This window comes from Rana temporaria, chromosome 10, assembly GCF_905171775.1.
Source record: "Rana temporaria chromosome 10, aRanTem1.1, whole genome shotgun sequence".
NCBI classification, from domain to species: domain Eukaryota; kingdom Metazoa; phylum Chordata; class Amphibia; order Anura; family Ranidae; genus Rana; species Rana temporaria.
The window spans coordinates 79748359-79773743 of NC_053498.1; the positions used below are offsets into that span (position 1 = coordinate 79748359).

The 25385-nt window shown below is 40.3% G+C and overlaps 1 protein-coding gene across 1 annotated transcript in view; it reads left to right on the plus strand.

Annotated features, from left to right (window-relative positions):
- Positions 1 to 371: 371 nt before the first annotated feature.
- Positions 372 to 25385, plus strand: part of LOC120915224 (alpha-tectorin-like) — a 128870-nt gene continuing 103856 nt past the window's right edge. Inside the window, exons 1-3 of the mRNA XM_040325555.1 lie at positions 372 to 572; positions 7828 to 8115; positions 16349 to 16486. Of these exons, the coding sequence (XP_040181489.1) occupies positions 423 to 572; positions 7828 to 8115; positions 16349 to 16486 (576 nt within the window). The 5' untranslated portion in view covers positions 372 to 422. The remainder of the gene's footprint in view (positions 573 to 7827; positions 8116 to 16348; positions 16487 to 25385) is intronic.

The following is a 25385-nucleotide window of genomic DNA, read 5'->3' on the forward strand; positions in this document are numbered from 1 at the left end:
CCTGTTTGTGTGATAGAGCCAATCTTGTGATTTAGTGCTGAGGTCCGAGAGAATGAGTGAGCCACTCATTCTCTCAGATATTGGCACTAAAATACAAGTACCATTTTAGGCATTGTCTGCAATGGGACTTTAATTTTTGGTTAGATACCACCTAAGGTATAAATACTTCTAAAAGGATGCAGGCAACTTTCCTCTTTAGAACATTGAAAGTGCACCAGGTGGTTATAATAAAACAAGCCCTTGTATTCAAAAATCAATCTTGAAAGCACACAGTGGAACAAACATATTTTTCTTCAAAACAGAATTTGTTTTAGGAATCTGCTAAAAAGGTTGTTACAATTCTTGCAATGTACATATACTATACTACATGACCCAGAGTGGATTATTTGCTTCTCAACAAAAGTGGAGTTACATTTTAAAATATGTTTTTATCCACAGCACAATCAAAGACAATTTTGTACCCATTCTGGCAGAATGATACTAAAACTCCAAAAGTGGATGATGGAAGTTCATCTGAAATTAAGCTCTCTGTTCCTTTTGTTTTCTTTGGAGTTCCATACAAAGCACTTTATGTGAGTGTTTTTTTCCGCTAAAACTGCATTTCCAAAAGTAATTTAATAAGGAATAATGTTTGACACCCACATTTTTTTCAAAAACAAGTGATTATAAAGTGTATGATGTTTCTTTGCAAATACATATAGTAATACATAAATTTAATTAATAAATATATGCATGTATGCTACTTCTTAAACAGTTTGCAGTAATTTTTTTAAATGTGTTTTTATTGGATTTTCATATCTTTAATATAAGTACTTTCTAAATAGCCAAATGGCATATAGTTGTACAAGAATCAAATATCAGTATACATAAAAATAATAGGTCTACATCTAGATAGTTATGCATTTGATAGTATCATTGTTGGTGGAAGAGTGGACCTTTATAATCAAAGCCCTCAGAGAAAGTCACAGATTCAACAGTAAAACATACAGCTAAGAAATAGTTTAGCTCTCTGTAATACAATTTTTACTAAACGTGGTATGGTCACTAGATTTATACATATTGGAGCATAGGCAGGTGAATGGATTGGTGTGATCAATTGGGATAGTTGTGAAAGGGTATCTATGTAGTGGGGGGAAAATTCCACCGCTACCAGTTGCAGGTACACTTAGGAGTTTTATTGCTGGTTCTATCGGTTAAGTCCATCTGTCTGATTGAATACATAATAGCAAGGAAGGCATGTATAGCTGGTGCAAGTACTGATCTCCTGTGTAGTGGATAATTATCTTCTTGTTGCTTTCTTCTGAGTGGTAGGCATGTGCAAAAGGGAAAAAATTGTTTAGTTTAGTTTTAATTCATTATTTAATGAATTTTGTTACGTTAGATTCGTTACATGTGTAAAATTCGTTTTCGAAATTCGTTCGTTTTCGACCGAATTTCGAAAAATCCGGTCAGATTGGAAAATGTTTCGACCGGATTCGATAATATTTCAATCGGATTCGAAAACAAATTCTATTCGAATTCGAAAACAATTCGATTAGAAAACAAATTCGAATGAAAATTGAAAGCAAATTTGAATCAAAATCTAAAAAATATAAATCGATTTCTAAAAAAGAATACGATAAAATAGAATATAATATAATAAAACAATAGAATGAAAATCAAAGAATAGTAAAGAACAGAATGGAATTTAATAGAATGTAATCAAATATCTATCTTCTATCTATCTATCTTCCATTTTCTGAAATTTGAAATTCATATAGAATGAACTCAAATTTGAATAGAAAAATATTAGAAGAGTAGAATAATAAAAAAAAAATATATATATATATATGTATATATATATATATATATATATATATATATATATATATATATATATATATATATATATATATATATATATATATATATATATATATATTTTATTCTACTCTATTCTAATATGTTTCTATTCGAATTTGAGTTCATTCTATATGAATTTCGAATTTCAGAAGTGGTTATATATATAAATGTAATTATATATATATATATATATATATATAAAATTACATTTATATATATAACCATCTTCTGAAATTCGAAATTCATATAGAATGAACTCAAATTAGAATAGAAAAATATTAGAATAGAGCAGAAAAAAATATATTTATATATATATATATATATATATATATATATATATATATATATATATATATATATATATATATATATATATGTATATATATTTTATTATTCTACTCTTCTAATATTTTTCTATTCGAATTTGAGTTCATTCTATATGAATTTCGAATTTCAGAAAATGGAAGATAGATAGATAGAAGAAGCCAGGTCATATTCTATTGTATTTGATTACATTCTATTAAATTCCATTCTGTTCTTTACTATTCTTTGATTTTCATTCTATTGTTTTATTATTTTATATTCTATTTTATTGCATTCTTTTTTATAAATCGATTTATATTTTTTAGATTTTGATTCAAATTTGCTTTTAATTTTCATTCGAATTTGTTTTTTTCGAATCAAATTGTTTTCGAATTCGATTAGAATAGAATTTGTTTTCGAATTCGAGTCAAATAGAATTTGTTTTCGAATTCAATCGAATTTCGTCCGCGGGTTTTCGATTCGAAAACATTCGTTCGGATTCGGTTAAATTCGTTATATTACAATTCGGGAATTCGTATGCATCCGAATGTCCGAATAATGAAAAATTTGTCCGAATTTTGGCAGGCATCATATAGGAAAACATTAGTATCGCATACTGCATTTTTTCTATATCTTGTAAAAATAGAGCACTCTGTGCCTCCTTCTCATATTTGTTACAATAGAGGCAGGGGGATTTCTATCTTTTGAGTTTGTTTCTATTTCTGCGTATATAGTAGCGATTTTGCAACACAAAGTTGAATAAATTAAAGAGGAGATCATATGTTGTTGGCTGGGACTATGAAAACTTAGCTTGTTAAAAGAGGTAGGGTGTTCTATGTTCAGGTCTGGGGTGTATGTCAGTACATTATGTCTTACTTGTAAGTAGGAATATAACTGGGATTTCAAATCAGCTTGTTTGCCTTTGAGGGTTTGGAAATATTTTAGTTAGGGGGTCACTGAATTAGCTATATACAGTACCAAAATTGTAAGAGCCCAGGGGGTTTAAAAGATAATGTGAAGCTGACTAGAATGGAAGGATTACAAATATAATGGTAAGGGTATGTAGCTTGGAGGAGAGTTTGTAGCATTTATGGCAATGGTTTCAAATACAGTAAAATGTTTTGTAGAAAGCAAGGGGATTTGTGTTTTGTAGTTTGTAGAGAACCATATATGAAGTGAGATGATTGGACAGATAGTAAATGATTCCTAATAAGGAAACAGCTCAAGTCAATCTCTATTTTATAGGGATTGCTGGGCATCTGTGTGGGAGCTTGCAATAGCTCCTATGTTACACTATGTATAACATTTAATGACATAGCAAAAGGGGTCAATTTTAGGGGTCAACTAGAAATGCATGCTGATTTCTTATATCATTGGCGATTCAAATGGCATTCCTAATTCTGCTCAACTGGCACAGCAACGCAAGTATATAATTCTATAAAGCCTTAACCATCTAAAATCCTAAATTATGATATCTATCTATCTATCTATCTATCTATCTATCTATCTATCTATCTATCTATCTATCTATCTATCTATCTATCTTACTGCACACAAATGCCTATGAGGTTTGTAATTATTCCAGCTTAGTCTGATTAGATTGCAACCTGTGTGGGTATCTATTACCGCCTTGTAAGAATGCACAATAAATCATTGCATGCATTGCAGGGAATCTTGAATCACTGATCATAATTCACCGATTCGCATGTGGTAACCAATTTTGAAAATCAAACAAATTAGGAACCCAGAAAATTGTAGCAATAGGCTGTTTATACTAAGTGTACACATATTATTTGGAGATCACCTTGCTGCTCATTATACTGCATATGTACAGCACCGTCAGAGTGATTTGTAGACATGTGCAATTCATTTCGTAACAAATCGAAATTCTGGTTAATTTTGCACCTTTCTGACATTCAGGTGCATCCGAATATCTGAAGAAAAATAAAACAATTTAATTTAATTTAACAATTTAAACTAATAGGAAAAAAAAGTTTAACGAAAATAACGAATGAATACGGCATGATTCAATAATTTGCTAAAGGTCTAATAAAACAAAAGGTCAACTCTGAGTAAATCTTAAAGTCCAATCAGCTGATTAATTTTGTGCTGGAGGTTGGATTACTTGCAAAGTGCATTCCTGAGAACTGCGTGAGAAGGGTGTTGTATTGTATTTGAGCATAGAAGAAGAGATCCAGGTCACACCACCAATGTAGTGATATAGTAATGTGGGTAGATAATTATTATTGAGGTATTATTTTGATGATGATAATATGAGTAATTCCCAGCAGCAACCCGATTCTTCCAGAGAGATGCACTTTATATGACTTCCAACACAGAACAAAGTCCATAAGATACTTGCAACAGACGACAAAATCCAACAGAGTAAATATGACAAAGAATAGTAGCCTTTAGAGTCCCATTTTTCCTAGACCTGTGCCTTCATATTGAGGGAGAATGACTACAGGGTGGGCCATTTGTATGGATACACCTTAATAAAATGGGAATGGTTGGTGATATTAACTTCCTTTGTGCCACATTAGTATATGTGAGGGGGGAAACTTTTCAAGATGGGTGGTGAGCATGGCGGCCATTTTGAAGTTGGCTGTTTTGAATCCAACTTTTGTTTTTTTAATAGGAAGAGGGTCATGTGACACATCAAACTTATTGGGAATTTCACAAGAAAAATGGTGTGCTTGGTTACGTTAAAACCAAGCACACCATTGTTTTTCTTGTGAAATTCCCAATAAGTTTGATGTGTCACATGACCCTCTTCCTATTGAAAAAACAAAAGTTAGATTCAAAACGGCTGACTTCAAAATGGCCGCCATGGTCACCACCCATCTTGAAAGTTTCCCCCCTCACATATACTAATGTGCCACAAACAGGAAGTTAATATCACAAACCATTCCCATTTTTTAAGGTGTATGAATATAAATGGCCCACCCTGTAGATTCAACACCAGTTTATACCCCCTATATACAGAAAGGCTAAGCAATTCGATTGCCCATTTACATTAGGCCTTTGATCTACTTCTGTCTTTCAGAGTGACAGATAATGACCACTTGACGTAAACAGCTGCAGTCACAAACTGCCCTAATTTGCATTCTTACATATTCACATTAACATAGCACAGAGTCATTATCTGTCCCCTTATTATATGTGGAGTAAATATTGTTTGGCCACTATCCCCTTTGTTTAACAAGTCACCTTTAAAATACATAATTAGATTGACAGATACCAATGTGGCCCTGCACACCATTAACACCCTTTTGATGTGTAACATGGATTTGTCCTGGAACGCCTGTATGTGATACATATACAGTGGAACCTTGGATTATAAGCATAATCCGTTCCAGGAGAATACTTGTAATTCAAAGCACTTCCATATCAAAGCGAGTTTCCCCATAGAAGTCAATGGAAACAAAGATAATTTGTTCCACATTGACTTCTATGACATGCAATATCGCATATGGCCAGAGGTGGGGAGGGGGCCCCGAGAGACTCGGAAATACTCGGAGACCGCTCGGCTACACTCAGAAACCATAGTAAAGGCTCGGAAACACTTGGGAACTGAGTATTTCCGAGTGTTTCAGAGTATTTTCAAGTGTTTCAGAACGGCTCAGAGTGTCACCGGCGCCTCCGCACCTGATCAAGTGCAATACTGCACACTGCAGAGGCTTGAATCCTGCTTGTTTTGTGAGACAACACTCGCAAACCGAGTTAGGATTTAAATAAAAAAATTGCCTGTATTGCGAAAGGCTTGTTTACCGTGTTTACCGTGTTTACCGTGTTACTCGCAATCCGAGGTTCCACTGTACTTGTATATCAAGACATTGCTTGTATATCAAGTCAAAATTTATAAAGACATTTTGCATGTCTTGCAAAACACTCTCAAACCAAGTTACTTTCAAACCAAGGTTTTACTGTACACTGTGCTATACATATAACGCAATATATAAAATACATACACAAATTGGGCCCAATTAGCCATTTTGCCTTTCCCGGTGTCATGTGACTCATTAGTGTTACAAGGTCTCATGTGTGAATGGGGAGCAGGCGTGTTAAATTTGGTGTTATCGCTCTCACTCTCTCATGCTGGTTACTGGAAGTACAACATGGCACCTCATGGCAATAAACTCTCTGAGGATCTGAAAAAAAGAATTGTTGCTCTACGTAAAGATGGCCTAGGTTATAAGGTCACAAAGACACTGAAACTTAGCTGCAGCATGGTGACCAAGAACATACAGCGGTTTAACAGGACAGGTTCCACTCAAAACAGTCCTCGCTATGATCAACCAAAGTAGTTGAGTGCACATGCTCAGCGTCATATCCAGAGGTTGTCTTTGGGAAATAGATGTATGAGTGCTGCCAGCATTGCTGTAGAAGTTGAAGGGGTGGGGGGGTCATCCTGTCAGGCAATACGCTGCACACTGCATCAAATTGGTCTGCATGGCTGTCATCCCAGAAGTAAGCCTCTTCTAAAGATGATGCACAAGAAAACCAACAAACAGTTTGCTGAAGACAAGCAGACTAAGGACATAGATTACTGGAACCATGTCCTGTGGTCTGATGAGACCAAGATAAACTTACTTGGATAAGATGTTGTCAAGCGTGGTGAGGAGTACAAAGACAAATGTGTCTTGCCTACAGTCAAGCATGGTGGTGGGCACCGGGGAGCTACAGTTCAATTAAAAGTACCATGAATGCCAACATGTACTGTGACATACTGAAGCAGAGCATGATCCCCTCCCTTGGGAGACTGTGTGGCAGGGCAGTATTCCAACATGATAACGACCCCAAACACACCTCCAAGACGACCACTTCCTTACTAAAGAAGCTGAGAGTAAAAGTGATGGACTGGCCAAGCATGTCTCCAGACCTAAACCCTATTGAGCATCTGTGGGGCATCCTCAAACGGAAGGTGGAGGAGCGCAAGGTCTCTAACATCCACCAGCTCTGTGATGTCATCATGGAGGAGTGGAAGAGGACTCCAGTGGCAAGAGGGTAGCTCTAGTGAACTCCATGCCCAAGAGGGTTAGGCAATGCTGGAGAATACTGGTGGCCACACAAAATATTGACATGTTGGGCCCAATTTGGATTTTTTTAACTTAGGGGTGTACTCACTCTTGTTGCCAGCGATTTAGACATTAATGGCCATGTGTGGAGTTATTTTGAGGGGACAGCAAATTTACACTGTTATACAAGCTGTACACTCACTACTTTACCATATAGCAAAGTATAATTTCTTCAGTGTTGTCACATGAAAAGATTTTTAAAATTGTATAAAATGTGAGGGGTGTACTCACTTTTGTGAGATACTGTACATACGTAAATAACAAATTATCGAGAAAACGCAACAATTAAACAATAAAATTAATTGATTAGTTATAACAAATATCCGAAAACGAATTAACAAAACATAATTGATAAAACAGAACTAAATTTGGTACATACTGTGCAGTTTACAGTATATTGTGGTAAATGTTATAGTTTCTGAGCCTGACCTTTAATATCCTATTATGTGCATTTCCCAGAATTTGCCCTCGGTACCAGGTACTGTGAAAGTCTGTAGCTCATGCAATTGTATGAAATTAATAGTTTTATATGCAAATTTCTGGGCTGTTAAATGTGCTTATAACTGTAGTATTATGTGTCTGACACCTCTTTATTTTTTACTAGGTTAACAACAATGGAGTGATTTCATTTAATGTTCTCGTCAGCCAGTTTACTCCAGAATCTTTTCCTCTAGCTGATGGTCGTGCTTTTATTGCTCCTTTCTGGGCTGATATCCACAATGGAATACGAGGGGAGATTTTCTACCGTGAAACAACAGATCCCGTAATCCTTAAAAGGGTGTCTAAAGAAATTAGGAAACATTTTACAAACATACCATCGTTCTCGGCCACGTGGGTGTTCCTGGTCACATGGGATGAGGTCACGTTTTATGGAGGAAGCAGCACCACTCCTGTAATGCACAATTAAGAATTTGAATATTTAAACATAGTAGATCATATGTTGCTTTAAACTTTTGATGATTTTTGTTGTTTTCCAGATCTGCTGAACTATACTTTATTGTGCCGGCTTTGCAATAATATGAAAGAAATATTTTTAACTGCTATTATTCAGGATCTTCGTTGAAATCTTTCAAGAGCAGTTTGAGAATAGGGTTTGGTTTATTCCTCATTAAAAGTCAATAAGAATTTAGGGTAAAATCATGACAAACTCATTGGCAAGTGCTTAGTAAACATGTGACAAATGCATTCCCAATGTCAAGATACTTGAAACCTGAAAATAGAACTTGACTTAAAAAATATATAAACATGTAGATTTCACAAGCTTCTTTGGAATGTACATTGAGCTGTGCACAGAAGTTCTTAAATCCTAATGAAGATGGCCAAAAATCAGAATCAGCTTGATTTGGAATATGTACAAAAATACAAATAATATGTTTCCAATTTAAAAAATCAATGGACATAAACATACACCAAACATACACCCCATCCCCAAAATATATACATTCAGGGCTTTTTTTTAGGGGGAACTTGGGGGAACTCAGTTCCACCACCTTTGGCTCAGACCCTTTGGTGCCTGCTCACCACAATCACTTGTAAACACAGAAGTCTGGTTTCTGTGATTACAAGTGACAGCTATTGCACTCTGTGTGTAACCCCCCCCTAAACTCTGCACTCTGTATGTAATGCAATCCTGGTATTTAATGCCCCATTAAGACCCTTCTACTGTTTGTGAAATCTGAACGGGGGTCGTGGTTGAGTTCCTGCACCTATTTTCTGAGAAAAAAGCTCTGTATACATTTACACCTCAACACACTTATAAATCTACTCACAACATTTTAAAAAAAATAACAAAATATACAAATCCTATTTGCACAAAAATCTGTAAAAATGCAAACCGTGTCTCACTATAAAATTGGTAACCATCTAAAAAATGAAATACTATAAACTACAAAAAAGCTTCAAGGATCGTTGAATATAACAACTTAAGAAAACTGATGGGGTAACCCCCAAAATAAGTACCAGATAATGATCCTAGGAAGGGGTCTTGTGTTGATTTTAAAGTGGAATTCCACCTAAAAATGGAACTTCCGCTTAATCCACTCCTTCCCCCCTCACACGCCACATTTGTATTTTTTTTGGGGGGTAGTGGGGGGGTCAGGAGGAGTGGGACTTCCTGTCCCACTTCCTCCTTCCGTCGAAGGGCTGGTAAGGCGATTCGTTTAATCGCCTTATTTCAGCCCCTCCCAATCGGACGGCGCCGCCCCGCTCACGCATGCGCAGTGGATGCCCGGCCGTGAAGCCGAAAGCTGTCACTGCTGGGTGCCCACACTAGGAATGAAAACGCAGGCCGGCGAGGGGGGGCGAGGAGCGGAGCCCCGGCCGGCGCGTCACTGGAACCGTGGAGCAGGTAAGTGTCTGTTTATTAAAAGCCAGCAGCTACACTTTTTGTAGCTGCTGACTTTTAATAAACTTAAAAAAAGGCTGGAACACCCCTTTAAAGGGGTACTCCACACAAAGAAAAAATTGCCTCTCCCCATCTGAGTATGTATATTTGGTCAATAATATTTTTCAAGATCCCCACCCCTTTATTTACATTTATTTGAAAGGCCATGTTTTTTATGTGCCTAGAGTCAGTCAGGAGTGCATTGAGCATGCTTGGTTTGTTTTAACCACTTCCCTACCGGCCCATAGTAAAATGACGTCCACAAAGAACCTCTGCCGTTCAGAGTGGACGTCATATGACGTCCTGGGCTTTCCGGGTGGATATCTGAATGATGCCTGCAGCTAGAGGCATCATTCAGATATACTTCTAAACTGCCGGCGATTCTGCACAACGTAAGAACGATCATAGCGGCGGTTCCGCCACTAGATCGTTCTTACAGGCGGCGGGAGGGGACATCCCCCCCCTCCCGCCGCCATCCGGTGCTTCTCCGGGCTCTCCCGTGCCATCGGGGGCCCGGAGAACGAATCGTCCGGCGCGCGCAGGAAGCATAGAGATGACTGGTGACCAGATGGTCACCAGTCATCTCTATGACCGTCGGAGGACCCGGGCGCGATGTGATGACGTCACGCCCGGGTCCCTGTAAGTAAACAAAGCCGTGATTGCGGCTGCTAAGCAACAGTAAGCATGAGATCGGTGAATTTTTTTTCACCGATTTCATGCTTTCCAGCCTGGAGGAGAGATGTGCGGTCTTATTGACTCCGCATCTCTCCATAAAGAGGACCTGTCACACACATTCCTATAACAAGGGATGTTTACATTCCTTGTAATAGGAATAAAAGTGATCAAAAAAAAAAAAAATTTTAAAAAAAAAGTGTAAAAAAAGAAATAAATATATATAAAAAAAATAAATAAATAAAATTTATTTTTTTAACGCCCCTGTCCCCGGTAGCTTGCGCGCAGAAGCGAACGCACACGCAAGTCCCGCCGACATATGTAAACGCCGTTTAAACCACATATGTGAGGTATCGCCGCGTGCGTTAAAGTGCCAGCAACAATTCTAGCACTAGATCTCCTCTGTAAATCTAAACTGGTAACCTGTAAAAAATTTCAAATCGTTGCCTATGGAGATTTTTAAGTACCGAAGTTTGGCGCCATTCCATGAGTGTGCGCAATTTTAAAGCGTGACATGTTAGGTATCTATTTACTCGGGGTAACATCATCTTTCCTATTTTACAAAAAAATTGGGCTAACTTTACTGTTTTTTAATTTTTTTAATTCATGAAACAATTTTTTTCCAAAAAAAAGGCGTTTGAAAAATGATTGCGCAAATACCGTGCAAGATAAAATGTTTCAATGACCGTCGTTTTATTCCCTAGGGTGTCTGCTAAAAAAACATATATAATGTTTGGGGGTTCTGCGTAATTTTCTAGCAAAAAAATTATGATTTGTACATGTAGGAGAGAAGTGCCAGAATAGGCCTGGTATGGAAGTGTGTATAACAGCCCTGTATGGAAGAGGTTAAAGAGGTGGCATTTGTTCATCATGATTTACATAGATTTACATGTGACATGTGATTAATAATATGTTTAAACTGTGGGGCATTTTTTTGTCTTTTACTTAATAAAGAACTTATATGTCATGGGTTCTCAACCTGTGTCCCTCCAGCTGTTGCAGAAGTTTCATTAAAGTGGATGTAAACCCAAACAATTTTTTTTTGTTTTTGATGTCACAATGTAGAGTATAAGATTCCCTATCATCTGTGCCCAGTCTTGCCACACAGAGTTAATCCAGTGCTGAGAAATCCTCTTTTAATGTTCAGTGAAAATTAACAGAATTCCAGATAAAAACTTGCCAAATTATAAAGTCCGTTTCTCTGTTCTTGCTTTGTGTTACAGGTTATTTACATATCTAGAGCTTGGACATGTTTATCATATGTTATGTTATGTTTATCATAATATGAGGTGATCCAAAGTTAATTGTATATTACCAGGATATGTAAATAACCTGTAACACAAAGCAAGAACAGAGAAACGGACTTTATAATTTGGCAAGTTTTTATCTGGAATTCTGTTAATTTTCACTGAACATTAAAAGAGGATTGCTCAGCGCTGGATTAACTCTGTGTGGCAAGACTGGGCACAGATGATAGGGAATCTTATACTCTACATTGTGACAAAAAATAATAATTTTGGGTTTACATCCACTTTAAGCATTGCAAGCAGTGGATGGTTACAATCATGACTCCCAAACGCATGATGGGACTTGTAGTTCCACAACAGCTGGAGTGCCACAGATTGAGCACCCATGTTATATGTTCTATTTTTATTTACTGCTTAATATTTATTTGTAAAATAGTGACTAGAGGTACCACATACCCCTTACTCATTTGTGTGTGTGTGTGTGTGTGGGGGGGGGGGGGGTGAACATCTAGAGGCCCCCTTATTTTAAAGGGGGCTTTCAGATTCTGATAATTCATTTCCCCACAGACCCCCAGATCTACAGGACCAAGAATGTGGGGAAGAGGCCCTTGTCTCCATCAACATGGGGACCAGATGCTTTGACAGGGGGGATGCCTATGGTCCATGCTTAGATAAGGTCCCAGTATAGATTTTGGGGGGAGACTATTCTTTTTTGTGTGGGATACAACCCTAAAATCCGTATCAAACATGGAGGGTCTGGTATGGATTTTGAGGACCTCACTCAGTTTTTTTGTTTTGTTTGCTGCTGTATGTATATACTGTATATCCATATATACTGCTTGCTTTTTCTGTATAGGAGTATGTCACTGGCATTCCTCTGGATGTGCATTCAACTTGCTTATCCTTGCAGTAAATTTAGTCTGTGAGCATGAACTTCTAAATAGATATGTTCTTTTATAGAACTACTCTGATTTATAACTATCTGCAAATAGCTTTATCAGCAATCTGGCAGAAAAACTATAATGTCCGTTGGTCATGGATCCTAATAGGGATCTCAGGGGACATCAGCAGGAGAAAGGAAGATATCTGTATATCTGTAGACATGCGTCAGATGCCTGGATATTATAAATGAGCTAAAGTATATTAATATTAATATAAGCATATCTATTCTTTAAAATTAATAAAACAGGTATGAACAGAACTGGATTATGAAATTTGAGTTGACATTTAAAGAGACCCTGTCACCAGACAATTTTAACAACAGTTTTTCCATAAGATTAGATATGCATTTAACATATTTTAGGCAAGTTAATTACCTGTAAAGCCTCCCTTGTGCAGTCATCAAAAAGCCCTGAGACTGCTGCTGGACGTGATCTTGGATGTGATGTAAGCAGTCCCAAAAAGACTAGCTATGATATATTATTCCCCTTTGCTCCCACCTGCCTGCTACATAAACCGTTATGTAGTGAGGTGAGGGCAGAGGGGCTTGGCCAGCACAGAGAGCCCAGAAGAAAAGGAGACTATGATGTGAAAAGAGGTAGGGAGCAATTTGGGAATTGATTCTTCCTTAAAGTGGAGCTCTGGCCACAATTACACTTTTTAAATATAAATACCCCTGTAATACACAAGCTTAATGTATTCTAGTAAAGTTAGTCTGTAAACTAAGGTCCGTTTTGTTAGGTTGTTACAGCATTTAGAAGTTTATAAACTAGAAATAGACTGTGGCCATCTTAAGTGTGGGCTTCATGAAGCCAGACTGTATGTCTTCCTGGATTTCAGACTTGCAAATCTCGCACATGCTCAGTGCTGCACAAGCAGTGTAATAAGTTTCAGTTTCATGTTTTTTTTTTCTCTCCAGTGTCAAACATCTCCTCCCCAGCACAGCAAATGTCCCACCACACATTGTCCACCATCACAGCAAACCGCACATTGTCCCCCATCACAGCAAATGTCCCAACGCACATTGTCCCCCATTACAGCAAATGCCCCACCGCACATTGTCCCCCATCACAGCAAATGCCCCACCGCACATTGTCCCCCATCACAGCAAATGTCCCACCGCACATTGTCCACCATCACAGCAAATCGCACATTGTCCCCCATCACAGCAAATCTCCCACCGCACATTGTCCCCCATCACAGCAAATGTCCCACCGCACATTGTCCACCATCACAGCAAACCGCACATTGTCCCCCATCACAGCAAATGTCTCACCGCACATTGTCCACCATCACAGCAAACCACACATTGTCCCCCATCACAGCAAATGTCCCACCACACATTGTCCACCATCACAGCAAACCGCACATTGTCCCCCATCACAGCAAATGTCCCAACGCACATTGTCCCCCATTACAGCAAATGCCCCACCGCACATTGTCCCCCATCACAGCAAATGCCCCACCGCACATTGTCCCCCATCACAGCAAATGTCCCACCGCACATTGTCCACCATCACAGCAAATCGCACATTGTCCCCCATCACAGCAAATCTCCCACCGCACATTGTCCCCCATCACAGCAAATGTCCCACCGCACATTGTCCACCATCACAGCAAACCGCACATTGTCCCCCATCAACGCAAATGTCCCACCACACATTGTCCCCCATCAAAGCAAATGTCCCACCGCACATTGTCCCCCATCACAGCAAATGCCCCACCGCACATTGTCCCCCATCACAGCAAATGTCCCACCGCACATTGTCCACCATCACAGCAAACCGCACATTGTCCCCCATCACAGAAAATGTCCCACCGCATATTGTCCACCATCACAGCAAATCGCACATTGTCCCCCATCACAGCAAATGTCCCACCGCACATTGTCCACCATTACAGCAAATGTCCCACCGCACATTGTCCCCCATCACAGCAAATGTCCCAACGCACATTGTCCCCCATTACAGCAAATGTCCCACCGCACATTGTCCCCCCCTTACAGCAAATGTCCCAACGCACATTGTCCCCCATTACAGCAAATGTCCCACCACACATTGTCCCCATCACAGCAAATGTCTCACCGCACATTGTCCCCCATCACAGCAAATGTCCCAACGCACATTGTCCACCATCACAGCAAACTGCACATTGTCCCCCATCACAGCAAATGTCCCACGCACATTGTCCACCATCACAGCAAACTGCACATTGTCCCCCATCACAGCAAATGTCCCACCGCACATTGTCCCCCATCACAGCAAATGTCCCACCGCACATTGCCATCATCACGCTGCCGCTGTCACTGCGCCCATCACACTGCCGCTTTTGACCCCCAGAATTATCCACGACACTTACCGCTCTCAAATAGTTTATCCTCCCCTGGGGATGTTACTCCTTTGGACGCTAGGTAAACACTGGCAAAGAATGCAATTTTTCCCATATTTAAAATGGTGCCAGGCATCTCCGCGATGCTATGGCTCACGGCCTCCTGGGATTGATGACAAACATCTCCCAGGAGGCATAGCGGTCAGTAGATGACGCGATGAGGCCGCTGGAGCCGCTGCGTCCGCGGCCGGAACAACAAATAGATTATAAATTAACACAAAAAAAAAATTATATGCCAAATCTATTTAAGGAGACAGAACTACAGGGGATGAAGCTAAGTAGTCAAAGAGGGTGGAGCTCCACTTTAAGTAACATGTGTAATATATAATGTTTTGTGATGAGACAAGTAGAGAGGGGGGCAGCTATAAAACAGTATCTTATCCCTGTATCAGAGCCACAGATCTCACAGCTTCAGCAGACTGGAAGTCCAGTAATCTCTTTAGTACCTGGTGTCATCACAAGCAGTGATTTTAAAGGACACAGAGGGAACCAGGCACTGAGCTACACCTCAGGCCTCGTACAGACGACCCAACATGTCCGATGTAAACGGTCCGCGGACCGTTTTCATCGGATATGTCCGCTGGGATCATTTGGTCTGATGGCTGTACACACCATCAGACCAAATTTCCCACGGACAGACGACGCAGTGACGTGGCGGCGACGATGACGCGGCGACGTGTCGGCGACAATGACGCGGCGACGTGCGCGAACCCGGAAGTTCAATGCTTCCACGCATGCGTTGAATCACTTCGACGTCATGCGCAGGTTCTCGGGCCAGCGGACATGTCCGATGAGTCATACTGACCATCGGACATGTCCGGCGGACATGGTTCCAGCGGACATGTTTCTTAGCATGCTAAGAAACAGTTGTCCGCTGGAAACCTGTCTGGTCGGCCGGAAAATTGTCCGGTCGGCCCTACACACGACCGAACATGTCTGCTGAAACTGGTCCGACGGACCAGTTTCAGCGGACATGTTCGGTCGTGTGTACGAGGCCTCAGGGGAGGAAACTGTTGCAAGCACTCCTAATGTTTAAAAAATCGGCCTGAATTTTTACTTTAAGACATAAACAAGCATAAACAAATGTAAAGTTAGAATGCTAAAATTATGAATATGCTTATTTATTCTGTCTGTGACTTGATAATCAGAAAACTATTTTTTTCAGAAGGAAAGGTTGACAATGCCAACCTACAAAGGTCCCAATTACAAATTTACAAATTCAATGAACTACATCATGTTCCAAATTAGCTTATACAGCCCTTTACAGTCTTTAAAATACTTTCAGCTACTTTCAATGCCAGATAGTTTGTATCTGGTAGTTTAATGCCCCCTCAAACAAAATATAAGCTCTTGGTTTTAAATAGTTCTTTGTTAGTTGTAAAGTAATCATATAATCACATTGTTGCATGTTTTTTGTTTCAATGTAACCTGCCAGTCTTGAAAAGATGATACAGAATGGAGGAAAGCTTTTCATGATACTTTAATTACATTTTCAGGTGAATACATTTCAAGCTCTGCTGATTTCAGATGGGGCATCTAGCTTTGCAATGTTCAATTATGCAGAGATCACGTGGACCACAGGGACAGCGAGTGGGGGAGACCCTCTTACTGGGCTGGGTGGTGTTATGGCTCAGGTAAGCAATATGCTGTAAAACTAAAAATCATATACAAAGTTACTACTGCCATTCAAATTATAACTCAGATAATAGTAATTATAGTACTGGAAATGTTATTTCTTAACTGTTATGTGCAACATTTACCTATTTCTACAAAACAATTGTTCCCACAAAGCTATTGTTTAAAAGTATGATGGGATCCAAAAATACCGTTGTGCTCATAAGTTTACATACCCTGGCAAATGTATGATTTCTTGGCCATTTTTTCAGAGAATATGAATGATACTCTTTTTAAATCATAATGACAACAGAAATTACCCTGATCAAAAGTTTACATACCCTGGTGAATTTGGCCCGATAACATGCACACAAGTTGACAAAAGGGGTTTAAATGACTATTAACCTCCCTGGCGGTATTCCTAGTCAGGCTCAGGGTTGAATTTCAGTACTAATAGCGGTAACCCCAAGCCAAACTACTTCCTACTGTGAAACACGGAGGTGGATCGCTGATGTTTTGGGGATGTGTGAGCTACAAAAGCACAGAAAATTTGGTCAAAATTGATGGCAAGATGATTGCAGTATGTTATCAAAAAATACTGGAGGAACCTTTGCATTCATCAGCCAGGAAGCTTCGAAGGGGACGTTCTTGGACATCCCAACATGACAATAAGGCCAAGTCGACCTGTCATTGGCTACAGTAGAATAAAGTGAAGGTTCTGGAGTGGCCATCTCAGTCTCCTGACCTCAATATCATTAATCCACACTGGTGAGATCTCAAATGTGCAGTTCATGCAAGACAGCCCAATAATTTACAGGAACTGGAGGCTTTTTACCAAGAGGAATGGGCAGATTTATCATCTGTGAAGATAAAGCGCCTCATTCACAAATACCACAAAAGACTTCAAGCTGTCATTGATGTTAAAGGAGGCAATACACGGTATTAAGAACTGGGGTATGTAAACATTTAGCTAGTTTCTGTTTTGATTATGATTTAAAGTGAGTAAACACACAGATCGATAATAAATGGCTTTAGCCAAACACTTAGCCATGAGTAAAAGAAATTTTTTTGTGTTATCATTCATATTCTCTGAAAATGCTCAAGAAAACATAAATTCTACCAGGTTATGTAGACATACAGTATGAGCACACTTTTATATAGTAAGCTATCCTAACATGTACTGTGGATTTATTCTTTAGTGATAATGATAAAAAATATGTTTAATTACATATATATTATATATATATATTGTTATAGTATAGGCCAGTAAAAGATCTTATACTCTGATCTAACTACAGTACATGTTCTTGTTTAACGGACTCTGGGGCAGATCCACATACATCTGCGCCGGGCGCAGCGTATCTAAGATACGCTACGCCGCTGTAACTTACTTTGATTTGGTTTGAATCCTCAACGAATTTGGGCCATAAGTTACGGTGGCGTAGTGTATCTCTCGCGGCGTAGGGGCGCGTAATTAAAATGGCTGTGATGTGGGCGTGTTTTATGTTAATACGTCGTGACCCAACGTAATCAAAGTTTTTTTTAACTGCTCATGCGCCGTCCCTGGGGGTATCCCAGTGTGCATGCTCGAAATTAAACCGGAACCAGCCAATGCTTATGACGGTGACGTCATTCTACGCAAATTCCTATTTGCGAACGACTTACGCAAATGACGCAAAAAATTCAAAATTGTACGCGGGAAGGACGGCCATACTTAACATTGAGTACGCCACCATATAGCAGCTTTAACTATACGCCGGAAAAAGCCAAACGCAAACGCCGGAAAAAAATGTGCCGGGCCGACGTACGTTCGTGGATCGCCATAAATAGCTAATTTGCATACTCGATGCGGATTACGACGGAAACGCCACCTAGCGGCCGCCTGAAAAATTGCATCTAAGATCCGAAGGTGTACAAAGACATACGCCTGTCGGATCAAGCCGTGATGCCGTCGTATCTTGTTTTGAGGATTCAAAACAAAGATACGACGCGGGAATTTTAAAATTACGCCGGCGTATCAATAGATACGCCGGCGTAATTTCTTTGTGGATCTGCCCCTCTATGTTCAAGTAAAGCAAAAGAAGACTACTCAATCTCATTGATTTGTTTTATATAATACATTATATAATTTATTAAATAATACATATATAATTAGTTTTATGTAATAATATTGCATTATTGGCTTTGGGTTCAGTACCACTTTAACTCAGTTTCTCATAATACAGCTTGCTTACACATGTATTTAATATTTCTCCAAACAATAGGGCCATTACTGGGATCATTTTCTATACCCTAGTTACAAAGTTACATAATGCAAGGTGATCAGGGAGATATTGGCACAACTTTCAACTTTTTGAACTAAAAGAAAGTCAAATTGAATTAGCTATATCTGCCAACTGGCTTAGAATTATTTTGGATTCCCCCAAGTTTGACCAATAATTGGTCAAAAGCAAATCAGTGCTTATCCAATCTACCACCCCATAATCCCTACTAATATGAAGAGATTAACAATTATGATTATGATAGTAAATGTACTGTATAAGGTAAAACAATAATTTATAATCACATTCCTTCGTTTGAGTACATCTCTTGGCTGTGACATCTTGAGAGAGTGTTGCCTCCAACTCTACCCACATGATACTGTACCACTTACAGTTTACTTACAAACATTCTCTTTTGAAATTAATTTCTTCCTATCACTTCAAAAGGAAGCCGAGAATTCCTCATAAAATTATGGTGGAGACAAGATTATTGTATCTTCAGCAATTTGCAAGATTTTATAACCCATAGCAACCGTTTTTGCTGATCACAGTGAAACAGAAGGGTTGACCAATAACTTCCTTTTATGTTCCTTTTAGTTTTAATACAAGTCGGAGCTGTCAATCTAAACTATAAACAGACCTGTCAATCTAAACTACAACATATAAGTAATCTGAACTATAAACTAAAAAGGAAAACCCATTTGGAGTTGCTTCATGGACTGACTATCCCAGTGAGGTCCAAATTAAAGGGGCCCAAAAACCGAGCATGCGTCGACTTGATTCTGAGCATGCATGGATTTTTCTCCGATGGAGTTCCACACAGACAATCTGATTTTCTATCGTTTTTTTATTCATAGGAAACATTTAAAACATATTCTATTTTTTTTCACCGTTTTTTTTCACCGATGGAAAAAAGACCGATAGGGCCAACACACGATCGGTTTGTCCGAAGAAAACAGTCCATCGGTCTGTACCAATCGTGTGTACACGGCTTTAGATTATATTTAAAGATAATGCATGCTTTGGCTGGCTTGTCATTGGGGTGTGGCTGTATGGTTGTTTGTCCATATACATGCATTTGGGAAGATATGTAATTTTAAAAGTAGCACATGCTTAGTCTGGGCTGTCTTTTGTGTTTGATTGATCACCACTGTGCAATTCGCTTCATTTAAATGATACACGCCCCCTACCCGCCGAGTTTGAATTCCGCCGGGGGATTAGCGATACGCCGCCGCAAATTTACAGGCAAGTGAATAAAGCACTTGCCTGAAAAACTTGCGGCGGCGTAACGTAAATCAGATCTAAAGATCCGCTCACCTATCTGAATCTAGCCCACAGTATCTAGGCACTTTCTAAAATTTCTAGAATTTCCAAATAAAGACCCCTCCCATTTAAAATTTTGGGTCATTGAGCCATATATTAGATCGTGGCGAGGGGGACATAAAGCAAGGACCATCAGTCAATCTGAATCCAAATGCATTTTTTCCATGGATTCTTTTGCCCCTAAAGGATTGAATACAGACTTTGATTTAAAGCGGTGGTTCACCCTCCTTAACAACAGTGCAGCATTACATTCGGCATCGTAGCGCGAGCTACAGTATGCCGGTCTTACATTTTTTATCTCCGTACTCACAGTGCTATTGTACATTGAAGATTCCGTCTGCCGCGGGGAATGGGCGTGCCTATGGAGAGGGAGGATTATTGACGGCCGGCTCTGGCACATCACGCTCCCCGAAGACAGCCGGAGTAGGTCTCGGCTCTTCACGGCGCCTGCGCACAGGCTATGCGCAGGCGCCGTGAAGAGCCAAGCCTATTTCGGCTATTTCCGGAGAAGCGTGACGTGCCAGGGCCGGCCGTCAATCACCTTCTCTCTCCATAGAAACGCCCATTCCCCGGAATCTTCAATGTACAATAGCACAGTGAGTACGGGGATAAAAAATGTAAGACCGGCATACTGTAGCTCGCGCTACGATGCCGAATGTAATGCTGCACTGTTGTTAAGGAGGGTGAACCACCGCTTTAAATCAAAGTCTGTATTCAATCCTTTTTTTTTTTTTTAATAGGGTGAACCCCCGCTTTAAACAGTTTCTTGAGTGATTTTTAGGGCAGGTATAGTGTGTTTTTTTCATCTTTATTTATCGTTGCCCCCTTTTCCCATTTTCCTTCACCTTTCCACTAGTATTATGGTAGTATACTTGATTGATTATATTTTGGATGTCCTCATCATGCTCCAGGTACCTGTGCTGTCCCTGTGGTTTTATTATTGTCATTATGCTAGTATACCATGCCGACCACTTATCTGCATGTATATTATTATCATTTTTTGATTAACTTCAATCACCTGTACTGTCCCTGTGACTCCATTTGTATATATACATGCGTGTATTCACATATGTATATTCCATTTATATATATCGCTATATACATTTTTTACCTTAGGCATGTAATCCCCCATTGGATGGCAGGTTTCTTATGCCTTTGTTTACTTCCCCATTTTTGCTAGTCTTTTTTTGAGCCTCCATCCCTCCTTTAAGTATAGCACAACACTATTAACATGCTTTGTTCTTGATGGCTCTGTCCATATTCATATTTGTATGTGGTTCTCTCCGCCCCCCCCCTTCATTTTCTCCCGTAGTGCCTTCCATATATTTGTTTTCCATTCCTATCATACAGCAGGCTGGCCCCTTTATTTTATTTTAGTTTCCGTCAGCCAGCCCCCTTTTTAGTAGAGACCTTGCGTATAGGTGTATTTACAACATGCCTAGATGCCCACTTATGCCGTTGGTCTCTGGTATTAGGATGTGTGTATTCATCACACATTGCTGTGGAATGGTCTTTGGGAAAATGGCGGATCCATTCACTACAATAGAGGACTTCAACAAAATGTCTGCTATGTATTTCTATGGCAGGCTTCTAGAAAATGGCTGACGTCCGTCCTGTCCCTGGAGACTATTTAAGTGTATCCACCTTACCCTGTGTTTTCCCCTGATGAAGTCACGTGATGTGACAAAACGCGTCGGGGTTGGAGCACCGGGCTCAGAGTCTGACGCTTTATTACGAGCTCGGCGCTCGTGGATTTTTACACTTTTTTACTGCTGAAATGTGAGTTTTTTTTTGTTTTTTATTAAATTTATACTTTATACAGAGTTATTCTATGGTCCCTCTTTCTTTCTAATGCCATTTCTACACACTGAGCCATGCCATTGGACGTATGAGGATCAGAATATACCTCCACCTGCATAGTTGACGTTCTGAGGGGGATACGAGTTCGGCACTCATGGTTGATGCCCACTGCCTTATTTGCTTCATGTGAGTGCATCATCTCAAGATTTTATCTTTCTTTTGAGGTTCCCTCACAGTGTCACGCTATATGCACTCTCCATGTACCTTTTATTTTTCCGTGACACATTTTAGCTGCTGAGAGCTGTCCCAGGAATTAGGAGAAGGTGTTTATCAGCTTCCATATCCAGTTTTAATATGTGACTTTGTTTAGCTGTTTGGACAAACAGCTGGGAGGTGAGCTGCAAGTGCACTCAGAGGTGCTATCACTGAATATTTTATCTGGCACGCTGCATTTTGGGTGGAGGTGTATATGCATATATCTGTATTTATTTTATGAGTCTTTGCTGTTAACTAGGGATGAGCTTCGAGTTCGAGTCGAAATCATGTTCGACTCGAACATTGCCTGTTCGGCGAACAACGAACAATTTGGGGTGTTTGCGGCAAATTCGAAAAAAGCCGCGGAACACCGCCGTTTTTTCAGGAGCAGTGAATTTAATAATGCTAAAAGTAAAACAATAAAAGTGAAATATTACTTTAAATTTCGTACCTGGGGGGGGTAAAGTTAGCATGTGAAATATGACATGTTTCCCGTACATAGAACTGTCCCTGCACAAAGTGTCATTTCTGAAAGGAAAAAAAGGCATTTAAAACCGGACTTGCGGCTATAATGAATTGTCGGCTCCGGCAATTCATAGGGAATTCATTTTAAAAAAAAAGCGTGGGGTCCCCCCTAATTCAATTACCAGGCCCTTCAGGTCTGGTATGGATATTAGGGGAACCCCGCCGCCAATTTAAAAAAAAAATGACGTGGGGTTCCCCCCAAATATCCATTCCAGACCCTTCAGGTCTGGTGTGGATTTTAAGGGAAACTCCATCCCAATTTTTTTTTTAAATGGCGTGAAGTTCCCCCAAAAATCCACACCAGACCCCTTATCCGAGCACGTTAACCTGGCCGGCCGCAGAAAAGAGGGGGGAACAGAGTGCGGCCCCCCTCTCCTGAACCATACCAGGCCACATGCCCTCAACATTGGGAGGATGTCCCCATGTTGATGGGGACAAAGGCCTCATCCCCACAACCCTTGCCCGGTGGTTGTGGGGGTATGCGGGTGGGGGGCTTATCAGAATCTGGAAAACCCCTTTAACAAAGGGGACCCCCAGATCCTGGCCCCCCTATGTGAATTGGTAATGGGGTACATTGTACCCCTACCATTTCACGAAGGAAGTGTAAATAATTGTAAAAAACACACACACACCATAGAAAAAAGTCCTTTATTAATAAAAAAAAAGAAAAAAATCCAGCCATGGTAATCTACTCGGTCCCAGCTCCCTGCTCCAACATTGTCTGTATCCAGCGATGGGTGATCTCCTCTCCGGTCCAGCGATGAGAAGATCGTCCAGGATCCAGAGCACCATCGCCGGCCTCCTCTCTCTGCCGGACACCGCCCAGCGAATGAGCGGCTGGAGCTTTGACATTTCTTATATTTGTGAGGCGGGGCCACCGTCACGTGACCGCGTCCCCCTCTGACGCACACTCTGCTACCTTGCTGGGGAAGTCCAGGCTTCCCCCTTGAGTCAGAGGGGGCGGGGTCACGTGACAGTGGCCCCGCCTCACAAATATAAGAAATGTCAAAGCTCCAGGCACGTCATTCGCTGGGCTGTGTCTGGCGGAGAGAGGAGGCAGGCAATGCTGCGCTCTGGATCCCGGACGATCTTCTCATTGCTGGACCTGAGAGGAGATCACCCGTCGCTGGATACAGACAACGTTGGAGCAGGGAGCAGGGACCGAGTGGATTACCATCGCTGGATTTTTTCTCTTTTTTTTATTAATAAAGGACTTTTTTCTACAGTGTGTGTGTGTGTGTGTTTTTTACAATTATTTACACTTCCTTCCTGAAATGGTAGAGGTACAATGTACCCCATTACCAATTCACATAGGGGGGGCAGGATCTGGGGGTCCCCCTTGTTAAAGGGGTCTTCCAGATTCTGATAAGCCCCCCGCCCGCATACCCCCACAACCACCGGGCAAGGGTTGTGGGGATGAGGCCCTTGTCCCCATCAACATGGGGACATCCTCCCCATGTTGAGGGCATGTGGCCTGGTACGGTTCAGGAGAGGGGGGGCGCACTCTGTCCCCCCCTCTTTTCTGCAGCCGGCCAGGTTAACGTGCTCGGATAAGGGGTCTGGTGTGGATTTTTGGGGGAACGCCACGCCATTTTTAAAAATTTTTTTGGGGTGGAGTTCCCCTTAAAATCCACACCAGACCTAAAGGGTCTGGAATGGATATTTGGGGGGAACCCCACATCATTTTTTTTTAAATTGACGGCAGGGTTCCCCTTAATATCCATAGCAGACCTGAAGGGCCTGGTTATTGAATTTGGGGGGACCCCAACGCTTTTTTTTTTTTATGAATGAATTCTCTATGAATTGCCGGAGCCGACAATTCCTTATAGCTGCAAGTCCGGTTTTAAATGCCTTTTTTAACCTTTCAGAAATGACACTTTGTGCAGGGACAGTTCTATGTACGGGAAACATGCGATATTTCACATGCTAACTTTACACACTCCCTAGGTACAAAATTTAAAGTAATATTTCACTTTTATTGTTTCACTTTTAGCATTATTAAATTCACTGCTCCTGGAAAAACTGCCTTTTTTAAAACTTTTTTTGCATTGATACATGTCCCCTGGGACAGGACCCAGGTCCCCAAACACTTTTTAGGACAATAACTTGCATTTTAGCCTATAAAATTAGTACTTTAGATTTCAAATGTTCGAGTCCCATAGACTTTAATAGGGTTCTAAAGTTCATTGGTGTGTTCGCAAGTTTTGGTGCGAACCGAACAGGGGGGTGTTCGGCTCATCCCTACTGTTAACCACTACATATATTATAGGTATCTGTTTACTGCACATTTATATACACTTATTTGTACTGTTTATTGCAGTATTAATAGGATATTTTCTCTTTTTCACTGTTTAGTCCACTCACTGTCCCTCCCCTCCCCCTTCCTTCACCCCTTCCCCACAGCGCAGTTACCACTTTTTCATTTAATTAGCACTCTTTCTGTTAGGATCAGATCCACAGGTACTGCTGCAGTCCCCCTACCCAGCCCATTAGACAGCGCCGTAATTCTTCATTTTCATATTTGGGCAGTAACAGGTTAACTTTATGGAGAGATCAGGGATCTATTAGGCTTCTAATGACTCCTCTGTCCTTCAAAGCAGCTGATCAACCAGAGATCTGTTTAACAAGCTGCTTTCCTCGCTGTAATAGAAACAAATAGAAACACAGCACTGAAACTGGAAGTGACAAAGTCCTCATCACTTCTAGCTTCATGTGTCACAAAGGAGAAGGAGGAACAGATGTCTCCTCCTTTCTA